At 32.9% G+C, this 22,202-nt stretch overlaps 2 protein-coding genes across 3 annotated transcripts; both read left to right on the forward strand.

The window, feature by feature from the left end:
• The first annotated feature begins 827 nt into the window (after positions 1-827).
• LOC105709594 (beta-defensin 110) lies at positions 828-13,500 on the forward strand. 2 transcript variants are annotated; one of them, XM_012441533.2, is made up of 2 exons: positions 828-941; positions 3,805-4,077. In XM_012441533.2, the coding sequence occupies exons 1-2, from the start codon at positions 887-889 to the stop codon at positions 3,951-3,953; spliced, it is 204 nt and encodes a 67-aa protein (XP_012296956.1). In that variant the 5' UTR covers positions 828-886; the 3' UTR covers positions 3,954-4,077. The 2 variants fall into 2 exon arrangements, with proteins under 2 accessions (XP_012296956.1, XP_012296957.1); XM_012441534.2 differs by lacking the exon at positions 3,805-4,077 and adding an exon at positions 13,358-13,500 and having other exon boundaries at positions 841-941.
• Positions 13,501-17,986: 4,486 nt separating this feature from the next.
• DEFB113 (defensin beta 113) lies at positions 17,987-18,941 on the forward strand. Its single transcript, XM_012441535.2, has 2 exons — positions 17,987-18,044; positions 18,751-18,941. The coding sequence occupies exons 1-2, from the start codon at positions 17,987-17,989 to the stop codon at positions 18,939-18,941; spliced, it is 249 nt and encodes an 82-aa protein (XP_012296958.2).
• The last annotated feature ends 3,261 nt before the right edge of the window (positions 18,942-22,202 follow it).

The raw sequence follows: 22,202 nt of genomic DNA on the forward strand, positions 1-22,202 counted from the left end.
GGGACCCTGCAATCTTATTTTAGCAAACTTTCTAGGGGATTCTGATGCAGCTAAAGTTTAGGAACCACTGTCCTAAAAATTGTCTTAACTATGTGGTAGGAAATAATTGATTAATTGTTTTTCATTATAACATCAGCTTCTAGGTACTGGGCAAAACTTCCATCTCTTTCTCACATATCTGAAATAATAGGTTTTTTATAAGCATGCAATTAAATCAGATATGAAACTTTCAGTTCCATAAACAGAATTTAAAACATTGAACCTGAAATTTTGAAATCAGATAATTATAGAAAATGTATAAATCATACTTAAAGACTTGTATAGTATATTCCCCACACTTATTGGTAAATCCAGAATTTACTGATTATTTAAATAATTACATATTATATTAATTGAAATAAAGTCATTTAATCTCCCTGATTCTCATTATTTTATCTGCAAAACAAAACTGATCTCAATGCAGGCATTTTCCATAAAATCTTATGATTAAGGCATTGAACAATTTAGTACTAAGGCATTATAATATTTAATATTAAACATAACATAGAATAGAGAAGAAGATTACTAGAACATTTAGCAATCCAAATACATATCCTCTATAAATAAAAGTCTCTTAAAGACTATGTTTTTATGAAAGTCTAGTTAAGGTTACACAGCAGGTTTTACTTTTATGAGAAAAATTTAATAACACTTTTTGAGTCCATGTTCTTTGAGGGTGGCACTATTCAACCAAGCATATAAATGTTCCTGCTCTTGATAAGCCTCAGTAGTTTAAAGTACTTCCCAGGAGAATCTATAAATAAAAGGGATCTCTGTTTCCTTATTTCAAAACAACTGACTTGAAAAGGAAGGTCTATTGACACTTTTTTTTAAGAAGCGCTCTACCATGAAGATTCAACTTATTTTCTTTATTCTGCTCTTTTGGGTCACAGTTTTACCAGGTAATATGCAAATATTTATGGGGATTTATGCTAACAAATTTGAGAAGACATAAGTTGTTTCTTGGTAAAAGTACGATAATAATATAGGGATTAAAATATCATTTTACAAAAATATAATGTGGTATTTTGGATTAGACAGAACAGATAATATAAACAATAGTGAAAAACAGACAAAAACAACAAGTGTGAAAACTGGTGAAATTTGAATAAAGTGCAGTTTATTAAATAATATTACATGAATATTAATTTCTTAATCTCAATAAACATTACCAGATTATGCAACATATATCATAAGGGGAAACTGGCTCCTACCAACTTTGCTACTCTTCTGTAAATCTAAAATAATATTGTCACAAAAAGTGGTGTGAGAGAAATGGTGGGAGATTTTACTTTGCTGAAAGTGATGATCAGAGACTTCAGACAGAAGATTGGAGTTGAACAATGTATTTGAGAGCAGAAATAATAATTTTTGATTTATCACAGTATCTCTAGACCAGCGGTTCTCACTGAAGAGTGAGTTTGTGCTCAAGGGAACATCAGGCAATGTCTAGAGACTTTTTAGCTCATCACAACTTGTACTACTGGCATAGTATCCATTGTAGATAGAGGCCAGGATGCTGCTAGATAGCCTACAATGAACAGAACAGCCACTTAGAGCAAAAGATTATCCTATACAACAGGTTAATATTGCTTAGAGTGAGACGCTGTGCCCTTGAGCTTGGCATCCAATTGACAGGGAGTATATTTAATTGATACTATTTGAATGAGGAGCTGAATGCTTGCAAAGGAGATTAGCAACCCAAGGACACAAGCTGGAGAATACAGGTAGAGGTCAGAATGAGGAGAAAGAAGACAATAATGTTTAGAAAGGTGAAATAAGACAAAGAATGAAAGAGAAGGGGTAGGGTCTGTTCAAGGTGGAATCTTGGACAACAGTGCAAAATGTGACAGAACTCTTGCCAAAAGTGAGTATAATTCAGGTGTCTGTCACTGGCAATCACATATGGGTTTGTATAATATAATAATAATAACTCCTCTGAAAACATAGAATAAGTAGTGATCTTTAGAAGTGAATGTTTAAACTGTGCAGATTAACTATATGTTCTTCTATGCTTTGTTTAAGTTGCTTCATACTCTGAATTGCTTCGGTTACATTGGGAAGAAAGCAAACATTAATAGGGACTTGGCTTTATTGCCACTGTACCAACGACATAGATAATGTATCTCTGAGTCTATGTATTAGCTAACAGGCATTACTACTCACCATTACTTGTCAGCTGTTGGAAATGCAGACAGACTGCCTAGGCAAAAAGGCCTGGCCTTTGAGAAGACTGATTGGGACATCAAGCACTAATTAATTTCAGGAAACGGAGGCATAATTTATTTGCTTTTATATATGAAAATATGTAAATCTGTCCTTTGGTCAGCCACCTGCAAAACATAGAATTCTGCCAAACTAGTTCTCCTTAACCTTAACACATGATTAGGGTGATTACTTATGGAAATTGATTTGCATACACAAAAGAAGTCTACAAGACAAAGGACTTCTGAAAATGCATCAGCCAGGGTACAATTTAAATATAACCTAAAAATAATTGATTTGGAATAGATCACATAGTCGATCAAACCAATGTCCCCAAACCCCTAAATATATTCAATTCTAAATAAGAAACCTCAAGTGAGAGTTCATCTTTAAGCTAAAAACCACAACATATACATTTTCTTTCAGCTTTGACTGTTACAAAGTTATTTTTATATTTTGTGAAATGTTGTGTATCTTATGATGTGCAAATTTTAGTTACAGTTTTGCTCTCCTGGACATGTCTTCTTGTGACCTGGCTGCAAATCTCTCACTCATTCTTTCATGATTGATGAGAAAAAATAAATTCAGAAAAGGAGTTAACAAGTTTTTTCTAGAAGTAAGTGAGACAACCAGTAGTTTAGGCTTTGTGAACTCTATGATCTCAACTGCATTATTTTAATGCAAAAGCAGACACAGACAATGTGTTAGGAATTGGGGGTGTCTGTGTGCCACTACAATTATTTCCACACACAGGTGGCAGGCTGGATTTGGCCCCCTGACAATAGTTTATTGATTTATAGCCAAAGGGTTTAATAGCATGAAGAATAATTGGGAGAAATTCTTTGTAAGTTTTTACTATTTTAGAAACTTTGTGATGGAAAAAGAAAAAGGTAACACTAGTAATTTTAGAAATCATGCGACCGCCACAATGGCTGCACTTTTTTTTCTTTATCAATGTTGTTATTAGACACATGTCTGAATTAGATAATTTCTTCTGGGAAATAAACCCAAGATATTCAGGGGAGTTGCAGGAATTTAGACAAATTCTCTAGTGTTGCCTAACTCTCAACATTTTAGAGAAACAAAATCAAGCTACTTTGAAAATCACTTGAAGAAGAATTCATAAAGCACAACATTCAGACTAAATAATCTTAATGAGAGCAGAAAACAGGAGTCCAAATTCAATTAGATGATCGTAGAAAGAGAGCCTGACAAAGTATAAATTATGATCAGTTTTTTTCCATTGACTTTGGGAACCATCCCTGCCTGGGTGACTGCCCAGTTTCTTGTAAGGCAGAAAATAGAAACACCTAACTTTGGTCCAAGACCCTTTTTATTTCTACAATGTGCCTTGCACCAAGATAATGTATCTCTGAGTCTATGTACCTCTTGCACCAAGGTACATTATAGAAATAAAAAGTTTAAATTCACTTAAACTTTCCTCAGCAGGTAGGTGGACATTTTCACTCTATAATCTTTTGTTTTGTGGACTTTCTCCTTTTGAAACATGGATATGTCATAGCTAGGTGGCTAATTTTAGTCATTCTTCCCTTCTTACAGCCAAAAAGAAATATCCTGAATATGGTAGCTTGGATTTGAGAAGAGAGTGCAGAGAGGGTAATGGTCGATGTAAAAATCAGTGTCATGAAAATGAAATTAGGATTGCTTACTGCATAAGACCTGGAACTCATTGCTGCTTGCAGCAATAACGATGACAGAAGAAAAAAGTCACAAGCTCCAAGAAGAGAAGACCAATGTTACCAAGTTTTCCCAGCTCACCCTTCAAGGCCTTGTGTACACAAGAACTAATAAAAATTCATGTTAAACCATTCAGAAATGGTCATATGTCATGCTCATACCTGGTTCCTTTACATTACATTTTCTCCTGATTTCTTGGTACCAGAAGTAGCAGGACTTGTTTTATGCAAGTTCCTCAAGTTTTCTGTGTGTCGTGTTTCACACGTTCCACAGGTTTTATGTGCCTCGTGTTAGTTACCATAAGTAATGTTGTGGGAAACTCTAGGTCAAAGAATTGAGTAAACATATTTCTAAGATACAAGATTCCAGTAGAAACGTGCTGTTATTTCATTAGATACTGTTCCACAGATTCCCCCCATGTAAATATATAATTCCACTGGGCTTGGGAGACTGGACATCTTTATCGTGAGAGAGACAGAGTTGAAGTGAAAGAATCACGAGTATAAGAATGGACGAGCAGAGAAAAATCACAACCAGCTCCAACTTCTATTCATATTTATTATTTAGTAAAGAAAAATGTGTGTCAAGAAATAAGAGAGGGACTAAAAAAAGAAGAAAAGAATTTCAGAAAAAAGAGGAGACTGTGCATAACTGAAAATTTAGACCAATGAAGTAAAAAACTAAGACTAATAGTTTAATCCAGCTTTTCAATCCTGAGAGACAACTCTGAAGAGATACATGACAAAAGGAAGCAGCAGTAACCTTCATTTTTCAATTTTACTCTGCCTCAGTTTCTCTCCTACTGCCTCTGAGGATCCACAGTATTCCTCCCTAAAACATCTCAGTGATACATCTGTACCATTCGGTTTCCATTCAGAAGAGCTAATTCTGTTATTTTTTGAGTTTAGGAATACAATTTAACAATCCATATTAATTCAAAATTCTTAAGAAACATCATCAATACTACAACATAATAATAAAACTGAATCCTTTCTTCCTACCCCTCAAAATAAAATTAAATAATCTTTTGACAAATTAACCAAAGAAAAATGAAATGTATTAAATCATACATATGGGTCAGAATTAGACTCAAAAAAAAGATGATAAATCAAAAAATTCCAAGGACTTTCTACTCTTTGGTATTTTTATTATGGCCTCACTGTGGATCCATTCTATTTTTCAAATGTAAATAGAAGATCTAAGTGTGCTCATATTAAGCATTATCTACAACAAACTATGAATGAGGAAATAATTTTTCTCTTAGATAAAATTTAAATAGTCTTTGATTGTTCAGTGTGCTTTCTTGCAATGTAAATAACTTCAAAGGTATTTTTACAATATTTGTTTATAACAGGGTTTCTCAGCCTTGGCACTGTTGATATTTTGGTCCGTCCAGGTAATTTTTTGTTGTGGGAGCTATTCTGCTCATTATATGTTTTTCAGCATCCTTAACTCCTACCCACTAGATGCAAATAGCAACCCATCTCCCAACTGTGATAATAAAAAATATCTATCTATATAGCCAAATATCCTATATGGGGGAGGGGACAAATTTACACTTGACTGAGAACTTCTGATTTATAAAGTCAACCACCCATTCTCGAAAAAAATTAAAAATGAAAATGGAAACAATAAAAAAAATCAGTGAGATTTTTAGGTGACCAATTACATTTTCTGTTTTGTATAAGAAATAGCTAGCTATTTAAATTTTTTATATATTATTACACATGGGCTAGAGGTTATAGACATATTGGTGGCTCCAGAAACAATAATTGGCCTAACTTTCAGATAATGAATATATTAGCTATGTCAAGAAAGAGATTAGCAAAATAAATGTTTAAAATGAAAGTTATAAAAGTTTGATTTGTATTTATTTTACTTAAGTAGAGACTGAGCCATCTCTCCATCAAGACCTCTAATGCAGAATTGAGAGGCCTAATATACTATTAATGTGGGAAAAATAAGAGTTGAGCTTGTTAGGAGCCACTAAGAAGATGAGAAAACATCTGACGCATCTCTGCACATAAACTAGGCTGTGCTAAAACTACTGGTGCACCCCCTATCTTTCAGTGCTTGACAGAGAGCACCAAAACCATCTCAATTTCTAAGATGGTCTTTACTTGTGTTCAATACATTTAAGCCACCAGCCTCTGCCTTCAGCTCAAGGGACAAATTAAATAATTGAAGGAGAATGCAAACCTACGTGCATCAATCTCAAAATTAATATTTTCTTCCTGAGGAAATCTTTTAAGTCTTTTCTGCATGAAAAAAAGACTGAAAACTCTGGAAGCCCCTTTGATGAAGTTCTTCACCCTGCTTCCTTAAAAAGACAAGGTGTTACTAATTATTCTGCTCCCATTTTACATGTGTCTAAGTTTGTAATTTATTAACAAAAGAAAGGCAAAAAAAAAAAAGGAAATGCTTAAAAAAGAAAAGATTTCTGCTGATTTTCTTGCTGATATATTATAATCTTTATTGTGTAAACTTACAAAAGAACTAGATAATCTTAAACTAATTTGTTCTAAAAAACTGAAAGTTTTATATTTTTCCCTCATATGGCCCACAATATAAATTTTCATAACACTATATATTTTCCTTCATGTTCAGTTTCTTGTGAGTCTTGAGTAGTGAGTTTGATGAAATAGACACCACAAAATGTTGGAAATTGTTGCTGTTATTTGGTATTCAATACCCACATGAATCAATTAAAAGCATTATATTGAAATTAGATTTATCACCATCAAATTCCCACATGAACTAGGAAGACAGAAATTAGAGTTCTACCTGATATCACATATTCAAACCCAATCTATTTCCGTATTTATTTTACCTCAATGTCCTTGGGCAAGAACAAAATCTAATTCCAATTAGCAATTTACTTATTCAGGCAATGTTTTGTAAATGGCTTACTTCTTGCCAGGCTCAATGTAATGGGATTTGGATTTGGAGACTGAAAAATTATAGCTCCTGGCTTAAGGAACTGATATTGATGGACTACAAACTGATTTTTAAGTAATATCTAATTTGATAGAGTTCACAAATGAATAAAGCTTGGAATATTGTTCCAAAAAGATCAGTGTCAAGGTATAACATGGATAATACTTAGGTTAGACACTACATTCAATCTATTATCCCTCATTTATTTACCAATTCAATAAATATCTATTGAACACCTACCATATGTCAGACTGCAATATGACTGGGACACATAGAAAAACAAAGCTAACAATGTTGTCTGTTTATATGGAGCTCAGTATAGTGAGTGGATACAAATATAAACAGTTAATACAATAAATAAACAAATTATCTATTCTAGTAGAAGGTGATAAGTGTTAGAGAAAAGGAAACAAAGTAGAGTGTAGTGGCCCATAATCCTGGGCTACAGTAATTTTAAATATGATTTTTCACAGAGACCTGTTATAAAGATTGAAAAAAGTGTTCATAAGAGCACACCTGAAATGTGTAGGGAACATCTGAGAGTAAAGAATTGCTGGAAAAGAGTAACTCAGGAGGAGAGTCCTGGGAGAGGAAGTAGAAGAGAAAATATCTTGACAAACTGATTATCCAAGAGCTAGAAAAGATCTTGACTTTCATTCTGAAAGGAATTCAAAGGGTTATAGCCAGAGGAGAGACACAATTTGAATTTTTTAAAAGGTCTCTCTGAAGTTCTTTAACAAGTTCAAAAGTTATTAAAATAAGCAGTAAATAATATAGGTGATAAATTATAGTAGCTAATACAAACAATGAGGAATGGTAGAATTCTGGATCTGTTAAAGGTAGAGTTAGCCAGATTTCATGAGAGATTAAATTTTGGCCATGCAGAGAGAGGGGTCAAGAATGACTCCAGGATTTCTTGTCTGAGCAGCTGGAAAGATTGAGTTGTGCCATTGACTAAAATGGGGAGGATATTAGGTGTAACAAGTTTGGGTTGGACGATTGCTTCAATTTTGGACATGTAAAGTTAGTCATATCAAATAGATTTGGCAAGTGGTTACAAGAAGAGACAGGAAATGAGAGTGGAGACAGTAATCTTTTGAGTTGGCAAGACAGGGTAACATCTAATGCAGAGATTGAGAGATTAGCTTCTCATTAGAGCGTGAAGATGCTTTTTTCATTCATAAGCAGAATGTGTAGAATACACAGAGGTAGATGCTGACTGGTGGGTTAATTTGGTGGTGAAAGTCTGTCAAGAGTCTTAGGAATCTCCAATTGGATCATTGAAGTGAAGGGAGCAAGATCATTAGCTGACAGTGAAGATGAGAAGGATGTTTTGGAATTGTGAGAAGAGCTGAGAATTTGTAAAGGAGTTTTCAAGGAAAATGTAAGTTGAGTAGACTCTAGGTATTCTTCACAACTGTCCTGTTTCCGGCATCTTTCTCCTGTCATTTGTTGATGATTTCATTTCTTCTTATATATTTGGACACATATGACTGCCATTTTTGTGAGTCAAATTTTCTTAAAAAATTTACCTACGTTATATGGTTCTCATTAGTAAACACAAATATACTCAAGTCTCTTTCATCTTACAAAAAACCTCCTTTATTTTGTCTTTTTTCTTCAAGCCACTTTCTAATCTGCCTTATTCTCTCTTCACGTAATTTCTTGTAAAGAATCTTAGACTCATGGTCTCCACTTCCTTAACTCTTTTACACTCTTCTCATCATACATTTGCTCACATCAATTAACTGAAACTTTTCTTGATCATGTTGTAAATGTTTTCCTAAAGCAAACTCAAAGGTTTATTTTAGTTATCTTGCTAGACTTATGAACACATGCTAGAATTGACTGCTATTGTGACAATTATTAATTGAATTATCTGTTTTTGATAGTTTTCTAAATGTCAATGGTCTCCAGTGTTTTGTCTCTGAATCTGTTTTCCTTGTTTTTATGTGCTTTCTCTATATTGTTAATGCCAATGACTTCTCCTATCAAAAGACATTTTCTCAATCTCCCTCTTAAACCACAAAACTGTATTTACTACCACTTAGGGAACTTAGTGGATAGCCTCCAAATTCTTTAATCATGATTTGTCCAAAATGAACTCATGTTACACACAAGGGCTAAAATCTGTCCATTGCCTTTTATTCTATTTGACTATCAAACATACGTCTGAAAGGCCAAAACATTGTCATTTCATTTTTAGTCATACAGTTTTACAAGCTAAAACACTTCTGGTCATTGTTACTCTTTGTCCCAGTTCTCTTTACCCCCAAATCCAAAACTTATCAATTGTGCTGCTTCTCATTCAGAAATATCTTCTAGGTTCACTTTCTCCTTTTTAAGTCCCACTAACTTAATTATCTTATTCATCATTTCCTTATTTAGACTATTTTAATAAACTTCCACATAGATTTCCTGTTACAAAAATGTATCTACTTCCTCCCTTAAAAGAGAAAAAAAATGGAAGGTGCTTAAAATCTCACCAGTTTTACCACTTCATTTCTGATAATATACAACACCTTAGCTTGGCAGGGCCTTTTGTCACCTGTGCCCGGTTTGACTTTCTAAAGTTCACATCCATATAATTTCAATTATGCTAAAAGGTCATAGGATTCTGCATAGATCACACATTCTTTAAAACACAATATCTATATTTAGGATATACCTTTTTGCTTGTAAGACCTTCTCTACACTTTCAGAAATATATGCTTTTATCTTTTGAAGATCCAGCCACCTGTCATCTCCTCAGTGAAGCAATGAAGCATGTATTTATTGCCTTTGGGTCCAGCAAACCTAGCTTTGTTTCCTACTTCCTCTCCTACTCTCTCTGAAATCTTATGCAGAGTTAATTTCAGTTGTCCTTTTACATGAAATGGGAAGAGTTATTGGAGGAGTAAATCAGATAATAAATATAACTGGCTTAGAAAAGAATCTGAAACCTAGGGAACAGTTAATGAAACATAGCTATTAGTAGTGGCTGTGGTAGTAGCAGTTAAAGTAGTAATAGTCAAAACACACTATTCCAGGAAGAGTTTACACCTTTTTATTTTGTGATTTAAGGACATTTTGCTTATATTTCAGAATTGCCTTTAGGAGTGATACATTTTTTTTTCATCTATGTCATCATTTCCCAATAAATAGTAATTCTCTTTGAGGGCAAAGAGCTTAAATATTTTATTTATTTTCATCGCCACCTAGCACAGGACCAAGAATAACATATTTGCTGACTAAATGTGTATTGTATGAATCACAGAGAGCATTCTCTTCATTTAACAGTAGAAGTGAGAGAAAAATCTGTAAATTAACAAATGGTTATCTTAATCTGCCATAAATCTACAAATGACTCATTTATAGTGACGATGAAAACTTCATAAAATTATAGGCCAAACAATATTTCCTTATCTGTTTTCTCATTTGATTGCCACACAACCCTCTGAAGTATTATTAAATGCATTTTTCAGTTAAGGAAACTGCAAAAAAAGGTTAAGTCATTCGCTAAGTTGAGAGGACATAACTGATGAATAGCTTGTAATAAAGCATAGAAAGTTTTTTATTATATAATATAAATTAGGTTCCTATCTATAATAACATATGTATTCACTCAGTCTCTTTTTTTAGTTATTTAGTATATTTATTGTATATATTGTTTCAAGAATTTTCAGCACATAGCAATACTATTTGCTGAAATAAATTAGAGAATGAGATATACAGTGAGCCTGCAAACTGTAACTGTAAGACCAGAAGTATGTGCTTATCTATAGCAAAAATGATAGCAGGAGTTAAATACTAGTAACAATGTGATGGCGGGGCATAAATAGTGAGTAACTGATCCACTTAGGGTAAGGCTTTATAAGGTTTTACTATGAGATCCAAAAGACAAAGACAAAGTGAATGAGAATAATCCGATTTTTGAAGGCTTATTAATTTTTCAACACTATAAGAGCAGCTTGCATATTTTATCTCTTTATACCTTTTGAAATCTCACTAAAACCTCAGTTTAATGAGGAAACTGAAATCCAGCGATCTAGATAATTTGTCCTATATAGCAAAATGATAAATAATATATCTAAACATGAAACTTCCATCCAGCAAGAGCAAACATCCTCCAAAACATAATTCCTTTTACTTTCAGCACTGCCTCCCTCTACTTTCAACTCTGCAGGAGCATCATGAGGTGGGTGAAGCGGTCACCCTCAGAGATGTTATTTGCTAGGAGATAGAGAGATATATGCCAGACATTTCTCTTGGGAGAGTGAAAAACTGCCCAGGGGGCTTGGAAAAACTAACATTGAATCATGGAGAACACTGAGCTTTTAATCCTTAGTTTTCTAAGAGATTTGTCCGTATCTATGTGCTTGCAGGATTGTGTTGATGTCCACAGCACATCTCCACTCTATTTATGGTACCTAACTCTTGATAAGACTCCAAGAAATCTTTTGGAATATATTCTTGTGACTGAGGCCCTAAACTAGCATTTGGATTTCTCTCTTTTTATGAAAAATAGTTATAATGGGCTCAATTTCTCCAGTGATGTACAAAATGTGCAGACGTGTGAGTGAAAGTGATACTATCCATCTTTCCTCCAAACAATTTGTTTATACATTTTATGTATCACCCAGTTTCATCTCACATAGATACTCATGCACTTATGGATGACATTTACATAGCATTCAACACTTTAAAATTGTTTTTATACATATTGCATAATCAATTTTCATAACAATACAAAAAGATGTTAGTTTCATTCGTAATTTATGCATGACAAACCTTTGATTAAATAGTGAGCCATAACTGTGAATAAATAATAAACATTAGAACCAATTTTACAATGCATGCTTTTTGTTTTTGTATGGTTCTATAGATTTCCTCATAACTCAAAACATTCTTATTCTTTAAAATAATTAGAAAGTCAGAACAAAATTGGTACATTTTAAATGCACCTATTATTTCTATAAGTCTATACCTTTTTGTGATTTGAATATATCTTAAAAACCACCATAGATTTTGTGAGTTGAAAATATATAATGGCTCAGGAATATTGATTGGCTTAAAAAAGTTTCTATCCCAGCAACAGTTATAAAAAGTAAAATGCAATTATCATTCTCTTCCTGACTTTAGATTATTTCAACTATCTGTGAAATGACTTTAGATTTCAACAAAATTCACCAGTGGTGGGGATTCTATCATCATAAATTAGTTTATCATTCACTAAATATATATATATGTATGTTTACATGTCAAAATCCACCTGACAGTTTCTTCCACCTTACATTTCATTATTTTCTACCAACTTCATTTAGGGCAATAAGTGAGTGCTTTAAAGATTTTCTCTAGTCTTTCTCTAGTTCTTGACCTAATGCCTGGTGAATACTGGGTACTAAATGCCTACCATTTTTAGTTGAAATAAAATATCTTTCTAAATTTCAATTAGATTCTATGTAGACAATTAGGTTCTATGGGTGGATATTACATAATTCAAATCTGAATTCAATTCAATTCATTCTCTAAATTTTAACAAAAGTATTTTGCCTCATTCTTTCCTGTCACATATACACACACATAACAAACTTTAATATTCAAGTATCTTTCTGATAATTATGTTTATCATATTATATTATCCAGATAGGTAGAAAAACTGACCAAAGATAGGTAAATAGATTGATAAAATTGAAAAGTAAAAATATGCCTGACTCCAAAGTCTCTTTTCTATTCTAAAGGCATTATCAGAGTACAGTTGAATGCTTAGGAACAATAAAACTTTAAAGTAACAAAATAATTTGCCTCCATTTACTATAATGTATGAACATAAAACTGTAATTTTTGAATCTCAGAACATCTTTCTTTTCACTCTCTTAGATGATTCACAAGAAACTATAATAGAATACTAATGTGAGACTCCTCTTTTTACTAGATATGTAGTATACATCAAAACTATGTTTCTCTATGTATAACTAAAGTACTTTAGCTTTTAGTTTTCTCAATCAATTGCCCTATCAGTAAAGTTAGTACATTAAAAGCCTTACCTAGTTTTTCTCCATGATTACTATTTGTGAGACCACTATGTCCAAATATGAAAGAGATAAAGAACCAAAATAAATTATAGCTATTATAGAAGGGCTTATATATTTAGCTCCAAGAACAAAAGTATCACAACAAATGTTTGACAAAAATACATATAATTAGGTACTAAACTGTGTGTTACTTCCTCATTGTTTCTGTAGACTGAACCAGCTAAAGTTTAGAATCGATGAGCACTGCAAGATAAGGTCATACAAATTTTTACAAGTAAAATGGTAGTAGCTCAGTCATTTTCTTAAATGATTCATAAATTCTGCTACAAAACAAATCTATGTTCCATTCTCTCCATCTTGAACACACACGATGTCATAATGAGAACAGTTTTTGTCTTTCTTTAGCAAGTAAATCCCTAAATTACTAAGAGACTAATAACTTTAGATATTTTTCTTAATTGCAGCCAGAAGCAGTTTTGAACCACAACAACCAAAATATAGATTTGAGAGATGTGAAAGAGTGAGAGGAATATGTAAAACATTTTGTGATGATGTTGAGTATGATTATGGATACTGCATTAAATGGAGAAGTCAGTGCTGCGTATAAACTCTGGAAAAAAGAATTACTATTGAGCATCAAGTCTGGAACAGAGATGCATGTTTTTCCCTCAAGAGTAGGTAAAAAAAAATATTTGCAATATTTAATGAAAATATGCACTTTTAAATTCTAAATATATCTATTTACATACAATTAATTTAGTCTCTACTTATTCATTGGGGATTTTTGTATTTCAAATGGATAAACACATTAAAGAGACAAGAAAATATATTCTAATTATGTTTATAATCTCGTTATTTCCACTTTGACACTCAGATATTCATATTACTTACCTGAGTTACTCTGCTCCCTCTCTAAATAAGTGTATGTGTCCCTATTGCCAGATTTACTATGAGGATCATGGTTGTCTTCATATACCTGGTTTCCACACCAAAATCCCTCTAAGCCATCTGCTTTTTTTTTTTTTAGACTCTCGCTCTGACACATGTCACCTAGGCTGGAATGCAGTGGTGCGATCTGGCTCACTGCAACCTCTGTCTCTGCCTCCGCCTCCGCCTCGTGGGTTTAAATGATTTTCCTGCCTCAGCCTCCCGAGTAGCTGGTATTACAGGCACCTGCCACCAGACCTGGCTAATCTTTGTATTTTTAGTAGAGACGAGGTTTCACAGTGTTAGACAAGATGGTCTCGATTTCCTGACTTCATGGTCCACCCGCCTCAGCCTTCCAAAGTGTTGGGATTACAGGCGTGAGCCACAGCTCCCAGCCCTATCTACTCTTCATTAACAGAAAATGTGTTTCTTCCCTTTCAAATATGGTAGCTACCAATTTTGATCTGTCTGATGTGTTTTTGTATACATTTAACGATTAGAAAGCTTGTGAGATGACACAATTTATCAGTGCTCCCTCCGTAATGCAATTAAGCACTATTCATAACACGGCAAAGGGATAAATAACAAGATCTGAGAGATAGAGCCCCTTTTAGCAGTGTGATTCTTTTTTCAAAGAAAATCTCATAAGGAAGTTTAGGAATAGGTACCTTTGTCCCAGCAAAGTAGGGCTGGTGTCTGGCCAACTCAATTTTATGCCCTCAGAGAATGTTTCTAATGAAGGAATTTTGATTTGGTTGGGACAAGAATTAGAATTGCATAACCACGGAGAGTTTTGCATAATGAACCTCAGTTAGCTGATGAGTAAACCTGACCCACAACTCAGCACAACTCCTGTTCCTAAGATCCATCAGGAAATCTAGTTGAGCTAGTTTTGTCTAACAGGATAATTTTAGAAATATTTGTAAGAGTGTTTTAATTTTCAGAAAGAGCTCTCATGGCTGTGCAGCTGATGTTCATATGGAAAACTTGGGAAATGTCACAGTGATCTTAGGAAAGATGAAGATATAGCAAAGGCAGAGATTATGTAATAGCAAAAATGAGGACTTTCTTGGCCACCCTTGGGACAATATTATTTACCCTAAAAATACTCACTAAGGAAGGATGTCTTTTTTTGTTTCCAACAGTTGTGCTATGGAGGTCAGAGACGGGGTGATGTTATCTAGTTTAACAAGATATTATTGTTGTTGTGACATGCACCATGCACTTATAATTGTCTAGGTTACTCTAACTGAAATATTTAAGTTAATTTTTTTATTTCAATGTAGACATATAAAATTCCATCTAATCAAGACAAGCAGTAAATTTCTGGATAGAAGGTCTACAGAAAAATATCTTACTGTTTTTGTGAAAAGATAGTAATCTTTCTTACTACTTGCCCTTTGATGATAACACATTTAACCAAGCATAGAAATCTTTTTATTCTTAATAAGCCCCAGAGAAGCAAAACTTTTCTGTTCCCTCACTTCAACACCTTGCATGTGAAGAAATGTCTTTTAATACCTTTCTACTAATAAATTTTCTACCATGAAGATTCTTCTTTTTTCTTTTCTTTTTTTTTTTTATTATGTTCTCTTTTAAGATCAGAATTCCACCATGTAATATAAACTTTTATGCAGGGATATTTTGATTGCTGAATTAGAGAAGGAATCACTTGTTTATTTCTTGACAAAATAATCATAATACTCTAGGAATTAGAAGATCATTACATTAATTACATCACTATTATTTAGTTACAGTTATTTAGACTCTAATCTTGTTGACACTGTAAAGTGCTGGAGAAAATATTTGAATATAGCTTTCAGCACCATAAATTTAGCCATGTTAATAGGGTATAGCTAGAGTACGAACTGTTTACCTCTTCCTTATCTTTACCCTTATTGTCAATGAACTAATTCCTATTACGAAGAAAAGTACCTTATTATTCTCTTCTGGGTAGTGCAGGAATATCATGTCCATTGACCTTTCTTTGAGAACAACTTATACTACTTTACCAACTATGAGGGAACTGAATACAGAATGCAATAGCTTATGTAAGAGCTATCTTTTGGTGAGACTTCTTTTTTTGTTTTTGTTTTTTTTTTGAGACAGAGTCTCGCTCTGTTGCCAGACTGGAGTGCAGTGGCGTGATCTTGGCTCACCGCAACCTCTGCATCCCGGGCTCAAGCAATTCTCCTGCCTCAGCCTCCTGAGTATCTGGCACTACAGGCATGTGCCACCATGCGCAGCTAATTTTTGTATTTTTAGTAGAGATGGGGTTTCATCATGTTGGCTAGGATGGTCTCCATCTCTTGACCTCGTGATCTGCCCACCTCAGCCTCCCAAAGTGCTGTGATAACAGGAGTGAGTTACCGTGCCTGGCCGAGATTTCTTTACCTAAAAAATATGTCATCAAATCAATTACTAGATATCCTGAATTAATGTCCAAGTACTAATTATCTGAAAATACATACAAGTGTTGAAGTAATTTCTATTTGAATTTTTGCTGGAATTGATGACTCATACTTTTTTTTTTTTTGAAAAGTTAACGCATATTTGTTTTTATTTATAGGTAACTACCACATAAACTATAAAGACAACAAAGGATGTTAGAATGGAACGTGCCAACTCAATATAAGTGGTTTATTTTATACAGATAAATTGGATATGGTTGCACTCAAGCAAAAACGGGCCCTATTGTCCAAGGTCATTTTCTTATGCATGATATCACTATGAAACTGCCCACTTTTTAAAATTTGCCACTGCTATTTTTCTCTGTTTATATACAATTAGTCTATTAAATTTCCAATGGTTCAAATGGTTCTTACAAGCATTTCATAGAGAGAAAATATTGACAGAACAGATTTTTCACGGTTTGGCTATAAATAGATAGATACCTTTTGAGTGAGAAATGAAGTATACAGAAGACAAGAGAACTGGACTGCTGCTTTTTAAACTCAGATTATAGAACATATTTCTAATTTGTTTCTTTCGATGTCAGAGGGAGTTAAAATATAAATTAAGTATAAATATAAATAGTGACATTCTCTAATGATAAGACAATATCATTAAGTTGTAAGGATACATCTTTTTGGATTTAAATACTCAGCTCTAGATTTGTAAAAGTAGACCAAATTGTTTAAATTCATTTATTGATTACTTATTATTTTTTACATGTTTTCTACTTGATCCTTGCTATTAAAACTCTGAATATGGTTGATCTTACCAATATGGCCTTCAAGAAGAGAATCCTAAGGCTTAGATAGATAAATATTTATCTCAAATATATAGATGGTAAACTAAGAACCAGACCTCAAGGTTAGTTTTCCCTGTCTAAATCTAGTGCTCCTTAGATTCTTAACACACTGCTTTCCTCTACTAATAAGATAATCTCATGACTGAATCATCATTACATGGCATGTAAATAATGATTCTGATTATTCTGGTACCACTATGATTTGTTAATATAACAGTATTAAAACAGTGATATAGAAATATTTTATATTTGTAGAAAAATTGAAACCCAGAAACAGTGCCTGGTTCAGGCCATGTATACAGAGAATAACCACACATGATAGAAACCCATCACACAGCTGTGATCATGAGGAGGGTGGAGGTTAAAAGAATGAGCTCTGTTATTATATAACCTGATAATCAATCTCTACTCCACCAATGACTACATGTATAATTTGTGAGCCATTACATAATCTGTCTGTGTCAGTTTTCTCAATTGGAAATTAAAAAGTTCCTATGTTATAGAATTTGTCATGAGAATTAATCTATATAAAGTGCCTGGAACAGTCCCTGGTACATAATAAATACTCAAAAAAGCGTGTGATTGAAAACATAAATGATATTGATTACGTACTTTCAATTAATTAGTGACCAAGAATACTTTAACCCCATTTTTTACTTAGAAAAATGAAAATGAATTCATGTTTGATTCACTGAGATTGTAACAGCACTAAACTCTCTACTACATTTGTTTGCTATTTCACAATACTTAATGAATATGCACTCAATCTGGAAAGGCAACATTAATCAGAATTGTAATCACTCCAAGAACGCTATAAAAACAAGAGCCCCTGTTTCTTTTACCAAAGAACGTTTTGAACTCTGAGACATTTTGAACTCTGTCCCAACTTTGCTTAGGTGTAACTGCATCAACAATGAAGATACTTTGTATTTTTGTGAACTTTGTCTTCACTGTGTCTTGTGGTCCATCAGGTAATATTTGTTATTATAAAAAAGATGTGAAGGGCAAAATGTTCTTATCAATGCTTTACTCCAAAAATAATAAAAACAAACAAATTATTGTTAGGAGATTTCATATGAACTGCTTTTAAGGCAAGTTAGTCTGTTTTTTTCATGGAGGAAGAAATGAGAAGAACTCGTAGTGGAGAAAATAATGAAAAAAAAATTCCACAAGATGTAGAATTAAATCTATGTATTTTGTTGTTTTGTGTGATAAGACTATAACTTTTTAGATACTTCCTACTGCCTTCACTTTCAAAATCAATTGTACAAACTGGTACTGTGGCTACTGTCAAAATTAAGCTTTTTACAGCCAACAGAATGATTGCTAGGGGTCGAGAAAAAAGGGGCTGGAGGTAGATGATTATTTAAAAGACAAAACATGTAGACTATTTCTTCCATGTCCTTTTCTCTTTGCATTTGAAGAAGCATACACAAATTAGATATTTTTAAATATTCTATTTACAAAACGATAATTTAAAAAGCTAGTGGCAAAAGCAGTATTGTTGGATAAATAAGTATATTGAACCAGCTGATAAAGGGAAAAATCTCAATAGTGTTGCTTGGGCATGATTCAGAAACAGAATAGTATAATTCTCCATTTTAAAGAGTTTACTTTATTCATCTCTGTATCTAAGGATATTAAATCTGGACTTATGTCATAGCTACTTTTTCCTAGTTCCACAGAAAAATACAAGAGAAGTTGCAGAGAGAAAAAAAGAATGTCAACTTGTTTATGGTGCTTGCAAGCCTGAATGCAACAGCTGGGAATATGTGTATTATTACTTCGGTGCTAACCCCTGCTGCGTGGTACGGGAATACAAAAAGCCAATCATTAACAAAATCACTACTAAACTTCACCAAAAATAAATTATAATTATATAACACTATATAACATTACATCATAACAATGTTATTAATAAAAATGAATTTTTGTTATCAATCTATATTTAAGTGGTTGACCTCTGGCCTTCTGGATTACACAATTATATCATGAGTAAGTGAGTTCAATATTGGCTTAGTATAAGAAAAAGAAAAAAAAGAGTGATAGCATGTTCTTCATTAGATCAGCAGAAGTTTATTTCCATCCACGTGACAGAGTACTTTTGATCCTTTACTCTTAATCTCTGTCCTATTTATTTGCTTGGTAAAGAAATATTTATTTTCTTTTATGTACCTTCTCATAGTTTTCATATATATGTGTTTTTTTCTTGGACACAAAGTTATACAGATACTAATCACAAAATAGCAGAATTTGATAAAAATAATTTTAAGAAAGAGCTAACCAAAATGAAAAGAGAGTAAAATGAAATCTATTAACACCTTACCCATGTAAAAATACATCATAAAAGAAAAACAGCAGGAGGAAAAACACCAAGCCTTTAGAGTAATTATGTTGGAGAGATGAGTTCATGGGTGATTTATTTACTTCTTTATATTATTATATTGTTTTACATATGTATTTATTATTTTATTATCAGAATAAAAGCAAATTAAAACATTTTAAGAGCTTTTTAAAGTTTAAAATGATATGAAAATTTAGAACAATACAGAAATGTTCAAAGATAAAAAGAAAAGTCACTTCTAATTCTAACATCCAGAGCTGACTATTATAATCAATCTTGAGCATACCAGTTCAAAGGTCTTCTCTCTTGGTCCTCAAGAATTTTATTTAACTTCTCTCATCTTATACATCAACACTGAATGCTTCTGTTTTTGTCCTTGTCTTCAGTTAATTCATTGGGTTTCCAAGTTTCCACATTCCACATTAATTTCTATTATGATATTAAAATACTTTTAACATAAACTTTCTTATGAATTATAAAGCATCGGTAAAACTTGGCATTCAGAATTTAAAGTATCCACTGAATGTATTTCTTACTTAAATCTATAACAACAATCTGGACAGTATACAAATTTAGGGCAGAGTTCTGACTTAGAAGAAAACAAAGAATTTCAGTGAATTTAGGTTTAAGAGGAAGAGACAACTTGCAGGTTTCTTACTTGAAATATTTGCCTAACAATGTGATCACTCATTAGAAAATATAGTAAGAGGATCAAACTTGGAAAGAAACACTTATGACATATTAAGTTTACACTTCCTGCTATACTCATGTGTAAAGCACAAGAAAGAAGAATGTGCTTTCAATATAGATTTGTTGATTCATTAACTAAAGCAGTGAGATAAAATCACCCAATAAAAAGCTATAGACTGATGTGGAAAAGTCTGAAGTCCTAAGAAATAGGATTTACATAATTCTATGTGGAAATTGGAACCCACAAAGGAGGATAAGAAGGAGTTAGCCAATATGAAATCACTCCTAGGCTGTGTCTTCTTAGGCGAGCTTTCAGACATAGAAGAAAATAAGCCACCTCATACCCTATTATGTTCTGTTAGTTTTCATCACACATAATTCATGAGCGTAATAAAATGTTGTGTTTTTCTAAGGCTTTAAGTCATCTAGTTTTCAGAGTAGTTTATTGCACAGGAATATTAACCATAACAGAGCTTAACTTTCAAATTAGAGAAGTTTTTGTTCGTTTGTTTTTTGTTGCTGTTGTTGTTTTAAGTAGCAATAAGCAATAAATTATGGGCAGGGCTTCTGGAAAAATGGAGTAAAGGTTTCAGAAAATCTGCTTCTCCATAAAAGTAAGAAAAATACTGTCATAAAATTGTGCAAATCCACTTTATAAAGAGCTCTGTAAATTAACTAGACTTGCAAAAAATCCAAGGAGCCTTTATTCAAAAGAAGTTACTGAATCTCAGTAAGAACAATGAGATTTTAATTGCCTTACTTCCATTCCCCACTTTCTAGCTCCACAGTAGCCTTGAAAACAGGCTGCTTCCCAGCCATGGTAACTGTTAATATATAAAGAATACAGTATCTGCAACTAAAAACAAAATACACATAACCCAATATAAAAAGGTGTAAATATTTGAATAGCTATTTCTGTAAAGAAAACTTACAAATGTTCAACAAGCGTATGAAAAGATGTTCTACTTTAACTGCAATCAAAGAAATGCCAGTCAATATTTCAGTGAGATACCACATCCCACCCACTATAATTAAAACAACAGATAATAACAAAAGTTGGGAAGATGTGGAGGACAAATTGGAATTCTCATGCACTGCAATCAACTAAGTAGAAAATGGACACACAGGAAAAAAAAAAAAAAATGAAAACAAAAGCTGATTCTTTAAAGTAAAAACTGTCCTTCAGAAACCTCTAGCCAGATTGATCCAAAAGATAGATAGATAGATAGATAGATAGATAGATAGATAGATAGATAGATAGGATAGAACACAAGTTATCAATATCAGAAAAATGCACATCAATGATAGACTGGACAAGGAAAATGTGGCACATATACACCATGAAATACTATGCAGCCATAAAAAACGATGAGTTCATGTCCGTTACAGGGACATGGATGAATCTGGAAACCATCATTCTCAGCAAACTGACACAAGAACAGAAAATCAAACACTGAATTTTCTCACTCATAGGTCGGTGTTGAACAATGAGAACACATGGACACAGGGAGGGGAGCATCACACAGTGGAGTCTGTTGGGAGAGGCTAGGAGAGGGACAGCAGGGGGTGGGGATATTGGGGAGGGATAACATGGGGAGAAATGCCAGATATAGGTGATGGGGGATAAAGGCAGCAAACCACCTTGCATGTAAGTACCTGTGCAACAACCCTTCATGATCTGCACACGTGCCCCAGAACCCAAAGTACAATTTAAAAAAATAAAGTACTAATAAAAATTATATATATATATATGAAATAAAATAGGAGATATCATTATAAATGTATCAAGTATTAAAGAACAATAAGGGAATATAACAAACAACCTTATGCCAAAACTTTGACAACTTACATGAAATGAAAAAATTCCTCAAAAGACATGAGCTACTCAAATTCACTCAAGAAAATATTTGCAACTTTAATAATCCTATGTCTATTTTTAAAACTAATTTATACTTAAAAATTTTTCTACATCAAAAATTCTAGCTACAGATGGCTTCGTTGGTAAATTCTATCAAATATTTAGTAATGAAATTATACCCATTATAACACAAACACTTCTGTATAACTGAATAGAAGAGAACATTTCCCAAATTAT

Source organism: Aotus nancymaae, unplaced genomic scaffold (assembly GCF_030222135.1).
Source record: "Aotus nancymaae isolate 86718 unplaced genomic scaffold, 86718_ANA_hifiasm-v0.15.2.pri h1tg000040l, whole genome shotgun sequence".
NCBI classification, from domain to species: domain Eukaryota; kingdom Metazoa; phylum Chordata; class Mammalia; order Primates; family Aotidae; genus Aotus; species Aotus nancymaae.

Excerpts from the sequence above, each read along its gene's own strand:
- LOC105709594 (XM_012441533.2), top strand. The coding sequence starts at position 887 with ATGAAGATTCAACTTATTTTCTTTATTCTGCTCTTTTGGGTCACAGTT. Across the intron at positions 942-3,804 it reads TTGGGTCACAGTTTTACCAG|CCAAAAAGAAATATCCTGAA; the intron begins GTAATATGCAAA and ends CCCTTCTTACAG.
- DEFB113 (XM_012441535.2), top strand. The coding sequence starts at position 17,987 with ATGAAGATACTTTGTATTTTTGTGAACTTTGTCTTCACTGTGTCTTGT. Across the intron at positions 18,045-18,750 it reads TGTGTCTTGTGGTCCATCAG|TTCCACAGAAAAATACAAGA; the intron begins GTAATATTTGTT and ends ACTTTTTCCTAG.